The sequence below is a fragment of the Ranitomeya variabilis genome, chromosome 6 (genome assembly GCF_051348905.1).
Source record: "Ranitomeya variabilis isolate aRanVar5 chromosome 6, aRanVar5.hap1, whole genome shotgun sequence".
NCBI lineage: Eukaryota > Metazoa > Chordata > Amphibia > Anura > Dendrobatidae > Ranitomeya > Ranitomeya variabilis.
The window spans coordinates 248,140,791-248,157,782 of record NC_135237.1 but is presented as its reverse complement, the minus strand read 5'-3'; the positions used below and the strand labels follow the sequence as shown (position 1 = coordinate 248,157,782).

Here is a 16,992-nt window from a genome sequence, read left to right as displayed (position 1 = left end):
TCTAGTTTTCTGCCGTAAGCTAAGTGGAAGTCTGATGCCTGCAGTATCTTCCACCAAGGCTTGCATCTGCTGAGGCGAAAGTGTGCACCCTGTATAGCTAAGAAAAAGTATGCTACGATGCCCAGGTAGCAGCTTTACAAAGCTGCGATGCTGATGCCTGATTATAAACTTCCCAGGAAGCCCCCACCGCCCGGTTAGAGTGCGCCCTAATCCTAAATGAGGCCACTCTGACCTTAGCCTAATAACCCTGGATAACTGCATATAATAGTCGATAATGGTGGCTTTAGAAGAGGCTTGACCTTTAAGAGGGCACTGTGGTATAACAAATAAGGAATCAGAACGCCTAAATGAGGCAGTGGCCAATGAATAATTATTATATATTTATATAGCACCATTGATTCCATGGCGCTGTACATGAGAAGGGGTTACATACAAATTACAGATATCACTTACAGTAAGCAAACTAACAATGACAGACTGATGCAGAGGAGAGAGGACCCTGCCCTTGCGAGCTTACATTCTACAGGATGTTGGGGAAGGAGACAGTAGTTTGGGGGGTTGCAGCAGCTCTGGTGTTAGTGAGGCGGTAGCTCCGGTAGTGGTGAGAAGGCAGCCGGGTCATTGGAGGCTGTAAGCATTCTTGAAGAGGTGGGTTTTCAGATTCTGTCTGAAGCATCCGAATGCGGTTGATAGTCAGACATGTTGGGGCACAGAATTCCAGAGGATGGGGGATGTTCGGGAGAAGTCTTGGATGAGATTAGGTGAGGAGCAAATAAGTGTGGAGGAGAGAAGGAGGTCTTGGGAGTACTGGAGATTACGTGAGGGAAGATATCGGGAGATTAGTTCAGAGATATATGGAGGAGACAGGTTATGGATGGCTTTTGTAGGTCATTATAAGTAATTTGAACTGCATAAGCTGAGGGAATGGGAGCCAGTGAAGAGATTTGCAGAGAGGAGAAGTGGAGGAGTAGCGAGGAGAGAGATGAATTAGTTGGGCAGCAGAGTTAAGGATGGAGTGGAGAAGTGTCGAGAGTGTTAGCAGGGAGGCCACAGAAAAGGATGTTGCAGTAGTAGAGGCGGTAGAGATGGTGAGGGCATGCACAAGCATTTTATTAGATTGAGGACAGGATGGATTCTGGAAATATTTTTGAGCTGTAGGCGACAGGAGATTGAAAGAGCTTGGATGTGCAGTTTGAAGGACAGGGCAGAGTCAAGGGTTACTCCGAGGCAGCGGACTTCCGGTATGGGAGAAAGCTTGATGACATTTATTGTGATAGATAGGTCAGGTAAGGAAGCTCTGTGAGATGGAGGAAAGATGATGAGTTCTGATTTGTCCACATTGAATTTGAGGAAGCGAGAAAAGAAGAAGGAGGATATGGCTGATAGAGACTAAGGGATTCTGGACAGCAGATAGGTGACCTCTGGGCCAGAGAGGTAGATCAGAGTGTCATCATCATAAAGGTGGTACTGGAATCCATGGGACTTTATGAGTTGTTCCAGGCCAAGTGTATAGATTAAGAAGAGTAGGGGTTCTAGAACAGAGGCTTGGGGGATTCCAACAGAGAGAGGGTAGGATGAGGAGGTAGTGTGGGAGACGCTGAATGTGTGGTTGGAAATGTATGAGGAGATCCAGGATAGGGCAAGGTCTTTGATGCCAAAGGAAGAGAGGATCTGTAGTAGGAGGCAGTGGTCAACTGTGTTGAAAGGTCTAGAAGGAGGAGTATAGATGATTGTCCATTAACTTTGCTATAAGTAGGTCGCTAGCAATTTTGGTCAGGGCAGTCTCAGTGGAATGATGGGGACAAAAATCAGATTGTAGATTGTCTAAGAGCAAGTTAAATGAGAGGTGGGAGGACGTGGATGTGCTGCTCCAGGAGTTTGGAAGCGAATGGGAGCAGCGATATTGGGCGATAGCTGGATATAGCGGTTGAATAACACCTTACGGCTCTAACAACATCCAACCTGTGCAAAGCCTTGTCAATAGGATGAGCTGGACAAAAGCAAGGTAAAACAATATATTCATTAAGGTGAAAACTCGAAACTACTTTCGGGAGAAAAGACAGAACTGGCCTCAACTACCTTACCCTAATGAAAAATAAGGTAAGAGGCAAGCTCTGAGACCCTTCTAATAGAAGTGATGGCTATAAGGTGAGATACATAATAAAGAAAAGGCGCAGAAGACTGAAGAATCTTCAAAACAAGATTTAAATCCCAAGGGTCTAGAGGAGCCCAAATAGGGTGGCTTAACATGTGCGCAATTCTTTAGAGAAAAGTTTTAACTTGGGGTATAGAAGCTAGATCCCTCTGAAACAGAATAGACAGGGTGGTCACTTGATCCTTGAGGGAGTTGAGCGCTAGCCCTGCTTCCAATCTGAACTGTAAGGAGAGCAGCACTGGCAAAGAAAAAGCTACAGGTGAAGGTACTAGTCAACTCACACCCACAAAAATAAGCCCTCCTAGTTCGATGGTAGACCAAAAGAAGATAGCTTCTGAGCTCTAATTATAGTCTGAATGACCGAGCCAGACAGACCTGCTGTCCTCAAAATCACAGCTCCAACAGCCATGCTGTCAAATTGAGCACCTGTACATTTAGATGGAAGAAAGAACCCCGGGACAGAAGGTCTGGTTGGTTCGGAAGAGCTTATGGGACTTCTGCCAGGAGATTGACCACATCCGAATACCAGGCCCTCTGAAGCAATAAGAATGACTGAAACATCTTCTGCCCTGATATTCTTGAGAAGTCTGCGTAGAAGTCATAGAGGTGGAAAGACATAAGGCAGAGAGAACTGGGACTAAGATTACCAGGGCACAGACGACAATCACCTGAGGATCCCGGGACCTTGTCACAATTTTTGGTACTTTGTGATTCAGTGTGGATGCCAATAGATCTACAGTACAGACCAAAAGTTTGGACACACCTTCTCATTTAAAGATTTTTCTGTATTTTCATGACTATGAAAACTGTAAATTCACACTGAAGGCATCAAAACTATGAATTAACACATGTGGAATTATATACTTAACAAAAAAGTGTGAAACAACTGAAAATATGTCTTATATAATTGTCTAAGGGTCACTTCCGTCTGTCCTTCTGCCTGTTGCGGATATTCATTGGTCGCGGCCTCTGTCTGTCATGGAAATCCAAGTCGCTGATTGGTCGTGGCAAAACACCCACAACCATTGCCACGACTAATCAGCGACGGCCATAGTCTGGCAGCGAAATGGCCGCTGCTTTACTGCCCTGCAATCAGCGCTGAGCGCTCACACAGGGTTAATGCCAGCGTTAACAGATCGTGGTGTAATGCACTCCGTTAACCCAGCTATTAACCCTGTGTGACCAACTTTTTACTATTGATGCTGCTTATGCAGCATCAATAGTAAAAAGATCTAATGTTACAAATAATAATAATAAAAAAAAAGGTTATTCTCACCTTCAGACGTCGCGTGCTGTCCTCGGCAGTGCAAGCGGCAGGTTCCGGTGCCAAGGATGCTATGCGAGAAGGACCTGCCATGACGTCACAGTCATGTGACCCCGACGTCATCACAGGTCCTGCGCTCATACCAACCCTGGGACCGGAAGCTGCGCATGCACCACACACAGGGCCAGGACTTCAAGGGGCCTTCGGAAGGTAAGTATATGTTCATTTTTTATTTTAGGGTTTTTTTTAACCACGCATATAGTGCCCACATTGCTATATACTACGTGGGCTGTTATATACTGCGTGGGCTGTGTTATATACTACATGTCTGTGCTATATACTATGTAGCTGGGCAATATACAACGTGACTGTGCAATATACATCGTGACTGTCCAATATACTACCTGGCTGTGCAATATACTACGTGGCTCTGCTATATACTACGTGGCTGACCAATATACTACATACCTGTGCAATACACTACGTGGCTATGTTATATACTACGTGGCTGTGTTATATACTACGTAGTTCTGCTATATACTACATACGCTGTGTTACATACTACGTAGCTATGTTATATACTACGTCGGTTGTGTTATATACTACGTCACTGTGCAATATAGCACGTAGCTATATACTACCTACATATTCTAGAATACCCGATACGTTAGAATCGGGCCACCATCTAGTATGCCTTATATTCTAGGTTCTTCAAAGTAGCCACCTTTTGCTTTGATGACTTCCAACAATCTTGAAAGAGTTCCCAGAGATGCTTAGCACTTGTTGGCCCTTTTCACTTCACTTTGCGGTCCAGCTCACCCCAAACCATCTCGATTGGGTTCAGGTCTAGTGACTGTGGAGGCCAGGTCATCTGGCATAGCACCCAGTCACTCTCCTTCTTGGTCAAGTAGCCCTTACACACCCTGGAGGTGTGTTTGGGGTCATTGTCCTGTTGAAAAATAAATGATGGTCCAACTAAACGCAAACCGGATGGAATAGCATGCCGCTGCAAGATGCTGTGGTAGCCATGCTGGTTCAGTATGCCTTCAATTTTGAATAAATCCCCAACAGTATCACCAGCACAGCACCCCCACACCATCCCACCTCCTCCTCCATGTTTAACGGTGGGAACCAGGCATGTAGAGCCCCATCCGTTCATCTTTTCTGTGTCGCACAAAGACACAGTGGTTGGAACCAAAGATCTCAAATTTGGACTCATCAGACCAAAGCACAGATTTCCACTCATCTAATGTCCATTCCTTGTGTTCTTTAGCCCAAACAAGTATCTTCTGCTTGTTGCCTGTCCTTAGCAGTGGTTTCCTAGCAGCTATTTTACTATGAAGGCCTGCTGCACAAAGTCTCCTCTTAACAGTTGTTGTAGAGATGTGTCTACTGCTAGTACTCTGTGTCGTATTGACCTGCCTCTAATCTGAGCTGCTGTTAACCTGCGATTTCTGAGGCTGGTGACTCGGATAAACTTATCCTCAGAAGCAGAGGTGACTCTTGGTCTTCCTTTCCTGGGGCGGTCTTCATGTGAGCCAGTTTCTTTGTAGCGCTTGATGGTTTTTGCAACTGCACTTGGGGACACTTTCAAAGTTTTCCTAATTTTTTGGACTGACTGACCTTCATTTCTTAAAGTAATGATGGCCACTCGTTTTTCTTTATTTAGCGGCTTTTTTTTTGCCATAATACAAATTCTAACAGTATATTCAGTAGGACTACCAGCTGTGTAACCACCAGACTTCTGCTCAACACAACTGATGCTCCCAACCCCATTTATAAGGCAAGAAATCCCACTTATTAAACCTGACAGGGCACACCTGTGAAGAAAAAAACCATTTCTGGTGACTACCTCCTGAAGCTCAAGAGAATGGCAAGAGTGGGCAAAGCAGTCATCAAAGCAAAAGGTGGCTTTGAAGAACCTAGAATATAAGCCATTTTCAGTTGTTTCACACTTTTTGTTAAGTATATAATTCCACATGTGGTAATTCATAGTTTTGATGCCTTCAGTGTGAATTTACAATTTTCATAGTCATGAAAATACAGAAATATCTTTAAATGAGAAGGTGTGTGCAAACTTTTGGTCTGTACTGTACATCTGGTGTACCCCACTGCCAGCCATCTTTCCAAGGACCCTCATGCAAAAAAAAAAAAAAGAAAAGTGTGCCTGGTTGTTTTAAAGTTCGCATGGAAGACTGAAGCGGAAAAAATACAGATGACTGAACGGTGTTGAGCACCATTCCCAGAAACGGTAGCCGCTGTATTGGAACTAAAACAGACTTTGTCCTGATGACAATCCAACCGATTCGCTCTAGAATCTGAAAAACGTTCTGCAGGCTCTTTAGATTTTGCACAAAAGATCGCACTTTGACAAGAATGTCATCCAGATAGAGGAAAACTATGATTCCCCTGAACCATAGAAATGCCATAACAGAGGTCAGGATCTTTGTAAATACCCTAGGTGCAGTGGCCAGCCCGAATGTAAGAGGCCAGAACTGATAGTAATTTTGGTCGACCGCAAAGCAAAGAAATCGCAGATGAATAGGAAAAAATTGGCACATGCAGGTAAGTATCTCGAATATCTACTGAAGAAAGAAACTCTGGTTTCCACGGATACGACCACTGACCGGAGAGACACCATCTTGAAGTGAAGAAGCCAAACCCAACTGTTCAGGTGCCTTAAACCTAAAAAAAGGCAGCAACGAGCCACCTTATTTGTGATAACGAATAGGTTGGAATAAAACCCCTTGAAGCACTCAGAAGTGGGGAGACCTACAATCACACCTGCTTGCAATAGGGAAGTTATCACCTGGTCGAAGTTGGGAGATCCAGTAGCGCGAGAGCAAAAGAAACGATTGTGACGTAGAGCGGTGAACTATATTCTGTAACCCGAAGAGATTACCTCACAGACACAAAGGTGGCTGACTGCCACAGCCATTCCTCCTGAAAGAGGAGGAGGCAGCCACCCACCCAGAAGAAACCACGTCAAGTATCGGCCTTTTTACCGCCACCGGACCCGGAGTGCCTAGCTCTTGACCCAGAAGGGCGTCTGGCAGGTGTCGCTCTAAAGGTAGTTCTCCTAGGTTCCTGAGAGATCTTCAGTCTAACATGCCGACTTGGCGAAAGGTACAGACCTGCAAGGCCCCAAGCATCCGGAAAGGACAGCTGGCACTGAACTGAGGAAGCAGAGTGCTTATACCACCTGTTGCATCTGAAATGATCTTGTCTAACAGAGTCCCAAATAACTGAGACCCTTGGAAAGGTAAACTTATTAAAAAATTATTTAAAGGGATGTTGGTCCTTCATACCCTGAGATACAACATGCGGCGAATTGCAATGCAATTACTTGGCACCTGAACAGAGCACTCCACCACGGCCAAGGATGCTGAACAGAGATACTTCCCTGCCTGTGCAATCTGACCAGCGATCTCAGCTAATCCCAGATCCTGGCAACAAGCCGACAAATTTTGTCACAAATGCCTAGCCTATGCCATTACCCCCTTTGAAACTCAAGTAGCAGAAAAGAATGGATAAAGGGCAAAACCTGCTGCCTCAAAAACTGACCTTGTCAGAGACTCTATATGCCTCTACGAAGAGGTAGAGTTGTCACCATAGATAAGCAAGGTACTGCAGTATCTACCACTGGTGGAGTAGACCAAGGATCCACCAGCTCTACGGGGAAGGGATATAAAATCTCCATACGGCTATGCTTCTAAAAGCGTCTGTCTGGGTGTCCCCATGCTTTCTATAACACCTCAGTAAACTCCAAATGGTTAGATAAGGATCTGGCCACGCACTTAGGCCTCCTAAATAAACTTGTTCTGGCAACAGGAGGAGGCGGCGGTGCAGCTGTTACTTTCAGAGAGGCATTCACAGCAGATACCAAACTATCCATAAGTTCCCTTCGTTTTCCCAACTGATATGGATCCAGGATGGAATGTTAACTGGAACTAGATTCTAAGTGCTGAGGGGAGAGAATCTCCTGGAAAGGGGAAAAGGAATCTGAGCGCCTACCCTGCGAAGGTGACCAGGAAGAGGAAGTATCCAGAGGCCATCTGAACCGCATTCGTGAACAGCTATATTGGTAAGGGATTGCTGGAGGATCCGACCCATTCACAGTGGCAGTAGTAGTCACCGTCAATCTTTCCACAACAGTAACCAGCGTCCTGGACTCTGCTACAGACTGAACTAAATCACGAGCCTATGAGGGCCACATTATCCTCAGCTGTTAGAGATGTCCCTGTGCGGCTACCAGAAAGGAAGCAGGAGGGGTACAGGAGGTGGAATAGGTCACAGACTGACCACTGGAAAACTTGCTATTACAAATCACACAAGCATACTAAAATGACAAGTGCAGACTGTGTTAATGGGCGTGCATGGTCCTCTCTAGACTCGGACATTATGAGTGATAGAGAAGAGACCGAAACAAAAACAAATAGAAGAATCCACTAAAAAGTGACACAAAAACTGTTAAGAGTGCCTACAATCAATCCCCAGTAGCCAACAGTCTACCACATTAATGTTGCATGATAAGGAAGATGCCGAGGTGATTCTCTGCACCACACCATTTCATAGTGTCACGCCGAAGTCAGGAAAAGGAAGGGGCGGAAACCAAGCATGCCAAGACACGGCCCCTGATTGGCTGAAAACATCCAGCCCAGTGATTGGATACAACCTCGCCCCCGCAAAAAAGCTAAGCGCTTCCAAGGCCATGCCACAAGCCAGGACCACACCCCCACTGGCTACCATAATACAGATGTTACTACGATACCCAACTCCCTGCCAATAAAATCCTGACCCACTAAAGCCAAGGGACCAGCTGGGTGTGTAGGACCCCCCAGTAACAGCACCTGCCCCCTGCACAGCTTCTGTTATCACCACCCTGAAAAGGAGGAAGGGGTGGTAAAAAAGCTCACGGCAAAGCTATACTTGCCTGTCCTGAAGCTTTGGACCCCTTTATGTTCTGCTCTATGCAACTGAAGCTATGTAGGGGGCGGGCAAGAGTTAGATGGCTTATGGACCTCCGCCCCAGTACCTGCAAGACTGTGTCAGGGTACCTTAGCTCAGACACATTGATGCAAGAGTATACGGACTGAACAATCACAGCTTGTACTCTCCGTTTCTACGTGTGTGAAACAGAATTCACAATTACACTCTGTTACCCTGAGACATCCATCTGAAAAACAAAAAACAAAGGAATTAGCGCGTAACCTAAGACAGGCCTGAGACAGACATTGCCTCCAACTGATACAAAACGAAAGGGCAAAAGCCCAAAAGCCTGCTACAGCAGACAGGGTATGGTCTGCTGGGGAAGAGCCAGTTTTAGTTAATTGCAATAATGGTGTCAGCCTCCAGGCAGCAGACTATTCCATGGTTCTGTGTCCCCCAATAAGACAAACTAGAAATTAAGGTGAGCTCTGTAATTAGTACCACAGGTATCTACAAACCTGTAATCAGTCAGTCTGCCTAAAGCTAAGGAGCGAGTTGTCTCTGGAGCTTAGAAAGAAAATGAAAGGCAAGCATGTTAAATTTAAAGGCTATAGGACCATCCTCAAACAGCTAGATGTTCCTATTACTGATATAACAAATCCCAAAATCATATTAATAGTCTGGGGCAAAACACACGTGTGTTATATATAACCAGACACATCAAATCCGCTCCATAGAATATAAATAAAGATAGGAGAATCCAGAGCATAATATAAACAACTGCTTTATTAATACAAAAGTTTAAAAGAACCATATATCAGTAATACTTGAGATGCATATTTACCAATGACTAACATAGATAAGGGGGGAATAACGTCCATTATTCCGGCGGGATCCCTCTCCTCTGTCTCCCCCCTGTGCTGGTAAGCTGAGTTGAGTGGACTTGCGACACTTTTGCCTTGGTTATTAGGACTGTCACTTTATTATTGATCAGCTTGCCGCAGCACCAGGTTATATTATATGGAAGGGCTCTTTACCTTTTTCTCTTTCCATGATTATTGCGCAGTATGGGGATTTTAGAGGGGTGGGTTCCCCCCTTATCTATGTTAGTCATTGGTAAATATGCATCTCAAGTATTACTGATATATGGTTCTTTTAAACTTTAGTATTAATAAAGCAGTTGTTTATATTATGCTCCGGATTCTCCTATCTTTATTTATGTTCCTATTACTACAGTTAGACATAATATTAAGAAGTTTAAGGTCTATGGAACTTTATCCAACCTCCCTGGACATGCCCGCAAGAGGAAAATTGATGATAAATTGAAGAGCCAGAAAATAGGAATGGTAACCAAAGAGCACAGAACAACTTCCAAAGTGATTAGAGGTGAACTCATAGGTCAAGGTGCACCAGTGTCACATTGCACAATCTGTTGCTGCCTTGGCTAAAGTGGATTTAATGGAAAACAACCAAGAGGAGAAAACCGCTGTTGAATGCAAATCATAAAGCAAGACCGGTATTTGCTAAACTGCTTATTGACAAGCCATAAAGTTTCTGGGAAAATATCTTTTGGACAGATGAAACAGAACTGAGTTTTTTGGCAAGTTACATCAGTGCTAGGTTCACAGACACAAAAATTAAGCATATAAATAAAAGATAATTTTAACAAATGTGAGACATGGAGGAGGCTCGGTTTTGTTTTGGGATTGCTTTGCTGCATCTGGCACACGGTGCCTTGAATCTGTGCAGGGTGCTGTCACGCACAGTGTAGGAAAGACTAAGTGTAACATGAAGGGAAGAGGGAAAGGAAGCCCAACACTAGGAAAGGAGGGGGAGTGGGGACCCCTAAGCAGATTTAAAGCCACCCTGTCTGTCCTAAACATCCCTATATATGTTCTGCACCTATCGCCAAGCAGGAACCTAAGTAAGTGAGCACTAGTCAATCCCCAATACAACTAAAGACAGCTGGGATAGATAAACAAGGGGAACACTTATCTTGAGTAGACGGGGGGAGGTTGCCACTGGGTCCAAGAGTGAGAAGGACTAGGAAGGCGTCTGCAAAACCATCCGCAGAGACCTTCTGCAGCCAGATGCTGTGCGCTGGTCTGCAGCCTCTGACATACCTGTGACAGTCACAATTAAATCTGAAGACTATCACGGTATTGAAGTGCAAAATGTGCTGCGCAGGGTCAGAAAGTTTACTCTAAGTAGGATAGTCATGGATCTTCCAACAGGATAATGACCTGAACACAGATAAAAACATCCAAGAATGGTGAAAAGCAAAGCATTGGAATATTCTGAAGTGGCTTTCCATGAGTCCTGACCTAAATCCTATTGAACATTTGTAGGAGAAGCTGTAACATAGTCTGGAGAAGATACTTTCACACTTGAGACAGCTGGAGCAGTTGGCTCATGAAGAGTGGGACAAAATACCTGTGGACAGGTGTAGAAGTCTCATTGAGAGGTACAAGAAATTGTTTGCAATGATTGCCTCAAAATGTTGTGCAATAAAATATTAAGTTATAGAGTAACTGTTGTTTTAACTTTTATTTCATAAATGAATAATACACATAAAAATAAGAAACTTTGTAATATTGCTTACAGAAATCTGCTTCTGTGTCCATTAAGACTGATCATTCATTTTCAAAATTCTCAATTCATGGGTAAAATTGGACAGATTTTCCCATTATTGAGCGGAGAGACAGCATTTGCTACTGATAAAATTCTGTGTAGATGGGAGGAGCTCTGCTTCTAGCTCCTCCTCCCTACTGGCTACATAGAATTTTATCAGTAGCAAATGAGGTCTCTTATTTTAAAATTTTACCTGTGAGTTGTGTTTCTTTTTAGAATGAAAGATCAGTCCTGTTGGAGAAAGGAGCACATTTCTCTGATAAGATACATTACAAAGTATTTCATTTTTATGTGTATTATTGATTCATGAAGTAAAACTTAAAACAACAGTTACTCTTTAAGGGTACCATAGTTTTTGTTCAGGTCATTTTCATAGGTTATATTGAACCACAATTCAGAAGCAACGTCTGATTTTCTGATGTCTGATTTCAGTGAACATTGTGTTGTTTTTACTTTAATTTTGTCCTTGTGTTTAGATACACAAACAAAATTCCTCAAACTGCATTTGCAACAATAAGAAGATATTATGCACTATATTAAGATATTATGTAAATCACAGGATTGTTAATGATGTGCAAATAAAATATTTAAGACATCTTGGCTTATTCGATATTGGGTTTGAGCGTAATGAGCAGGAATTAAATGCACTTACACACCGTGGCATGCTATCAATAAGGCTATTAATGGTTGTCTGAGGAAAGTTCTGCTGCATGCACTTGGGCACAAAATCATCAAGCTCCACTGTAAATGATGAGGAGTGTGTGTGTGTGCGTGCGCATATATCATGTAAGAAAAGCAGGCAGCAGTCCCAAAAATTCAGGGACTTTATTAGCTCATCTGGTGTAGTGTGAACAGCCTCTCTCACCAATAGGTGTAAAGGACTCATTATCAGTGAGCACACAGTCTAAGCACGTAATAGGTGAAATACCTACGCTCACCTGCACTTACAGGAGAATTACCTGAATAACCTCCTTGATGTCTCGCTGCTGGGCAATTAACCTATTCTTAACCTCCTTTTAACCGCGGCAGTTATGGGTATTTATTCCTCAGCGTCGCTTATCAACGGCGCTGAGAATTAAGGGTATAGCGCCTCCAACATCGGAAATTATACCCCCAGGAGCCGATACCCCGGAGAATATGATTCAGGTCGGTTTTTACCGTTCCCAGGGTTGCGATCACCGTTACTCACCGAATAACGGCGACCACAAAAAATAAGTCTAATTTCCCATTTATTTCTCTCTCCTCTGATATGATCTATGATCTATGCTACCTCCGGCACCTACTGCATCCCCAGGCATCTTATTCCAGGAAGAAAATGGAGGACGCATGCACAGTGCGCCCGCTAAGAATGGGAGATTTCTCCTATTGGTTCATTTGGATCACTGTGATAGACCCTATCACTGTGATCAAAATAAAAAAAATAGTAAATCAAACCCCCATTTATCATCACCTTAGTTAGGTAAAAATAATAAAATAAAATTTTATTTTTCCATTAGGGCTAGGGTTTTGGCTAGGATTAGGGTTAGAGCTAGGGTTAAGGTGGTGTTGGGGTTATGGTTGGGATTAGGGCTGTGTTAGGGTTGGAGTTAGAATTGGGGTTTTTCCACTGTACAGGTACATCATCAGGGGGTCTCCAAATGTGACTGGCGCCTGCCATTGATTCCAGCTAATTTTGCATTCAAAAAGTGAAACTATGCTCCCTTCCTTCTGAGCCCTGCCATGCGCCCAAACAGTGGCTTTCCCCCAGATACGGGGTATCGGCATACTCAGGAGAAATTGCACAACAAATTTTGTGGTCCATTTTCTCCTGATACCTTTGTGAAAATAAAAACGTTTGGTTCCAAAGTAAATTTTTTGTGAATAAAGTAAAATGTTAATTTTTTTCTTCCACATTGCTTTAGCTATCGTGAAGCACATGAAGGGTTAACAAACTTCTTGAATGTGGTTTTGTGCAACTCGAGGGGTGCAGTTTTTAGAATGGTTTTGTAAATTTTGTTGGAAAAATTAGAAATCGCTAGTCAACTTTTAACCCTTGTAACGTCCTAACAACAAAAAAAAATAATAAGTTTCCAAAATTGAACTGATGTAACGTTGACATGTGGGAAATGTTATATATTAAGTGTGGAAATTGCAAAATGTTCAAAATTTTTGCCAAATTTTAGTTTTTTTCATAAATAAATGCAAGTCATATAAAAGAAATGTTATCACTACCATGAAATACAATATGTCATGAAAAAACAGTCTCAGAATCAGTGGGATCTGTTGAAGCGTTCCAGAGTTATTACCTCATAAAGTGACAATGACCAAGCCAATTTTGACAATTCTGACAACTAAGTACAAAATTGTCTCTGTCACTAAGGTGTTAAGTGATACTGTTATGAATTATTGTCTCCAATGCTACATGACAAGACGCTTCTGACAGCACAGCTTTATTGCCATGGCCTGCAAACGATGTAGCCGTGGCTTAGTAATGACAGTGAAGGATTTCCAGGATGACTCTTGTAAAAGGCGTAAAACCCTAACAAAAAAAGTTATATACAGCATATTAACTATAATGATAAGCTTAGCTGCATGAATACAAGAAGATCTTCATTTAGCTTACTGATGTCTGAACCATCATAGGCCGCTGGTCTCGCATTTGTCTCACAATGTCCAAAGGATAGACAGGCTGGTTTTGTTCAATTAGACACATTGCTGTTTCCATAGTAATCAGGACGCCAGTACGACCGATCCCGGCACTGCCAATAAAAGGTAATAATATGTTACAAGCTAATAAAATATAATTGTATTTGCTAAATAATGTATTAACTACAATTTTTTAACTACAGATGAGTGATTCAGCTAAAACTCAAATTCACCTGTCTGTGCGGTGTTTGCCAGGAAATTCAATTGGCAGAGAAGATAATGTCTCTCCCTTCTAAATGAATGCCTCTCATTATACCCCTAAATTATACACAATGTAATAAATTAAAAAGAATAAAATTCCTTATACTCACCTCATCAGCCCCTCCGCTCCCCACCGCCAGTTGTCCAGTCCTCGACACATCTTCAAATCGGCATCAGAAGCACTAAAAGTCTTGAGCCTGGGTTTCTAGCACAGCAGAGGGGCTGGAGAGGGGAGTTTAATGTTTTTCCCTTTTTTTATATTTTGATATCCCTTTATGGTTTAGACGAGTAATGGGGCCATTTTGCAGAGCTTGCACGGAAGCGAATTACAAAAAAAAAAAAAAATTTCGGTTCACTTCTAGGTTCAGAATGGACAGACTAGTTTTCATTGATCATATATGAGTCTTATGGCCCAATTAGATATTTACATAGCCCAATGTTTTCATTGGGCTGATCATTCTCCATACAGCATCATGTTATTAGTATCATTTCATCAGTTTAGCCCGAGGAAATGCAAACAATATCTATGCCAGCATAAATGCTAGAATCAAGCGCCTTCTGAGTGTTTGGCTCATTCCAATGATTGGCTGAATGCTTAGGCTGCAATCACACACTATGGCTAAGGTGGTTGTTTGCGGTCAGCAAGGTAAAAACGGGAGTGCAAGATGGTGCACATTGAAAATCACTAGTGCACTGAACTGCTTGGCCACGCCACTGTGCTCCTCATTGGCATAATTTAATGAAGAAATAATGATATTTTGCAAGCAGAGCAACGGATTTGGACAGCAAAGGTACATTTTTTATTAGGGCACTGTCTCCTACAAAGTGCTCTGCTTGGTTTTAACAGTCATTTTGTGCCTACAGACTCCCTTTAATGACAGATCACTCTGTATAGCATTCTGCTATTAAAGAAATCGAGCAGACACGGAGTCAGACCTATCCTGCTAAAGTGAAATGAGATGATTTTAGGAGCACCATTAACCTATGTAATAATAAGGCTAAACACAACATGAAAGAGCTGCTAACCTGCCCTGAACCATACAATTACCTGCAGTGCACCAGCATGGGTTGCTTCTCCACCCGCTTTTGTCTCACACAGGTTACAAATTCCAGGAAATCAGACGATTCATCGGGTACTCCATGGTCAGGCCAGGCAACGTACTGCAAGTGAGAAACCGGAAGCTCTTCTCCTGTCTTTAAATAATAGGTGGATTAGTTAGGCCATCCAAATGCTTACACATCATCTGTCAGACAAGTGTACTGGTGTCAGTCGCAGAATTACAGCCTAAACCATGTAGTGTGTCATTTCTAACCATATCCATGTGTGTATCGCATCAGGTATTCTTGGCCAATTGTTTAGCATGCTTGGCATTAGCCTGTCAGTCTGAGATGCTACCAGGGTAAGAAGAAAAGATCTGCTTTAACCCCTTAACCCCCGGAGCATTTTTCGGCTTTTCGTTTTAGTTTTTCACTCCCCTCCATCCCAGAGCCATAACTTTTTTTTATTTTTCTGTCAATAGGGTCATGTGAGGGCTTGTTTTTTGCGGGATGAGTTGTACTTTTGAACGACACACCATTGGTTTTACCATGTCGTGTACTCAAAATCGGGAAAAAAATTCCAAGTGTGGTGAAATTGCAAAAAAAGTGCAATGATAGACACCAAACATGTCTAGGTTCTCTTTTATCTAAGTGGTGAAAAAAAATTCCAAAATTTGCTTTAAAAAATGCTCAATTTTCCGTTACCTGTAGCGTCTCCATTTTTCATGATCTTGGGTTGGGTGAGAGCTTCTTTTTGCGTGCCGAGCTGATGTTTTTAATGATACCAGTTTTCTACAGATACATTCTTTTGATCGCCTATTATTGCATTTAAATGCAATGTCGCGGCGACCAAAAAAATGTAATTCTGGCGGTTTGAGTTTTTTCTTGCTATGCTGTTTAGCAATCAGGTTAATCCTTTTTTCTAATTGATAAATTTGGCGATTCCGAAAGCCGCAATACCAAATATGTGTATGTTTGGTTTTATTTTTATTGTTTTATTTGTATTGGGGCAAAAGAGGGGTGATTTGAACTTTTATTATATATATATATATATATATATATATATATATATATATATATATATATATATATATATATATATATATATATATATATATACACATACGTACATACACTTTTTTTTTTTTTTTTTTTTTTACTTTTGGCATGCTTCAATAGCCTCCATGGGAGTCTAGAAGCTGCCAAAACTCGATCGCCTCTGCTACATAGAGGTGATAATTTAACTAAGAGTCACATTATATTTTTTTTCTAAATTGCTCTATTAAGCAAATACTTATACAGTGTGCTAATATCAACAAGAACAGGAAATTCTTAATATTTCTTGCTGAATGATGCAAATTTACAATCTGTATTCATTGCGTCTACCCAATTCCACTATTAGGCTGCCATCACACGGTCAGTATTTGGTCAGTATTTTACATCAGTATTTGTAAGCCAAAACCAGGAGTGGGTGATAAATACAGAAGTGGTGACGTGTTTCTATTATACTTTTCCTCTATTTGTTCCACTCCTGGTTTTGGCTTACAAATACTGATGGAAAATACTGACCAAATACTGCTAGTGTGACGGCAGCCTCAGTCTGTATTCCCACATAGCATAAACGTAGCTTTTTTTCCACTGCATTTTTGGGCAGAAAATATGCTACATATATCAGTAGAATAAATTGGACCCAATTATAGAAAGCAATTTTAAAATGGAGGTTCTGTGTAGCACAACATATACTGGTTGAAATTAGATGGGTTGCATTAAATAAAAATAAATAAATATAAGGAATTAAGATTAAGAGTTAATGGACAGGTTTTAGTGTGAAATGAAGACATGTGGTGAACATTAAAGTAAAATATGTATGTTTTGCTTTTCCGGGTATGCAGGATAGGTGTGGGATTGGAAAATAACAAAATGTATTTACATTTTAGACAAAGTCAAATAGTATAGCTCTAAAACTACCTATGATTTTGTAAAAAATATTTATATAAGTATGAATAGAAGGGAAAATATTTTAATCTCTCTACTCAAATACATTCTCGACAAAGGGGCAGCACTCAGAAGTTCTACCGAATACATATGT

General features: G+C 42.0%; 1 protein-coding gene across 6 annotated transcripts in view; it reads right to left on the bottom strand.

Annotated features, from left to right (window-relative positions):
- PTPN3 (protein tyrosine phosphatase non-receptor type 3) overlaps positions 1–16,992 on the bottom strand; it is a 530,936-nt gene that overhangs the window by 13,221 nt on the left and 500,723 nt on the right. For 5 of the 6 annotated variants that reach the window (XM_077269560.1, XM_077269563.1, XM_077269561.1 and 2 more), the window contains 2 exons: positions 14,914–15,059; positions 13,582–13,717 (listed from right to left, as the gene is read on the bottom strand). The exons of the other annotated variant lie outside the window; for it this stretch is intronic. In XM_077269560.1, coding sequence (XP_077125675.1) covers positions 13,582–13,717; positions 14,914–15,059 — 282 coding nt within the window. The remainder of the gene's footprint in view (positions 1–13,581; positions 13,718–14,913; positions 15,060–16,992) is intronic. 6 annotated transcript variants of the gene reach the window in all.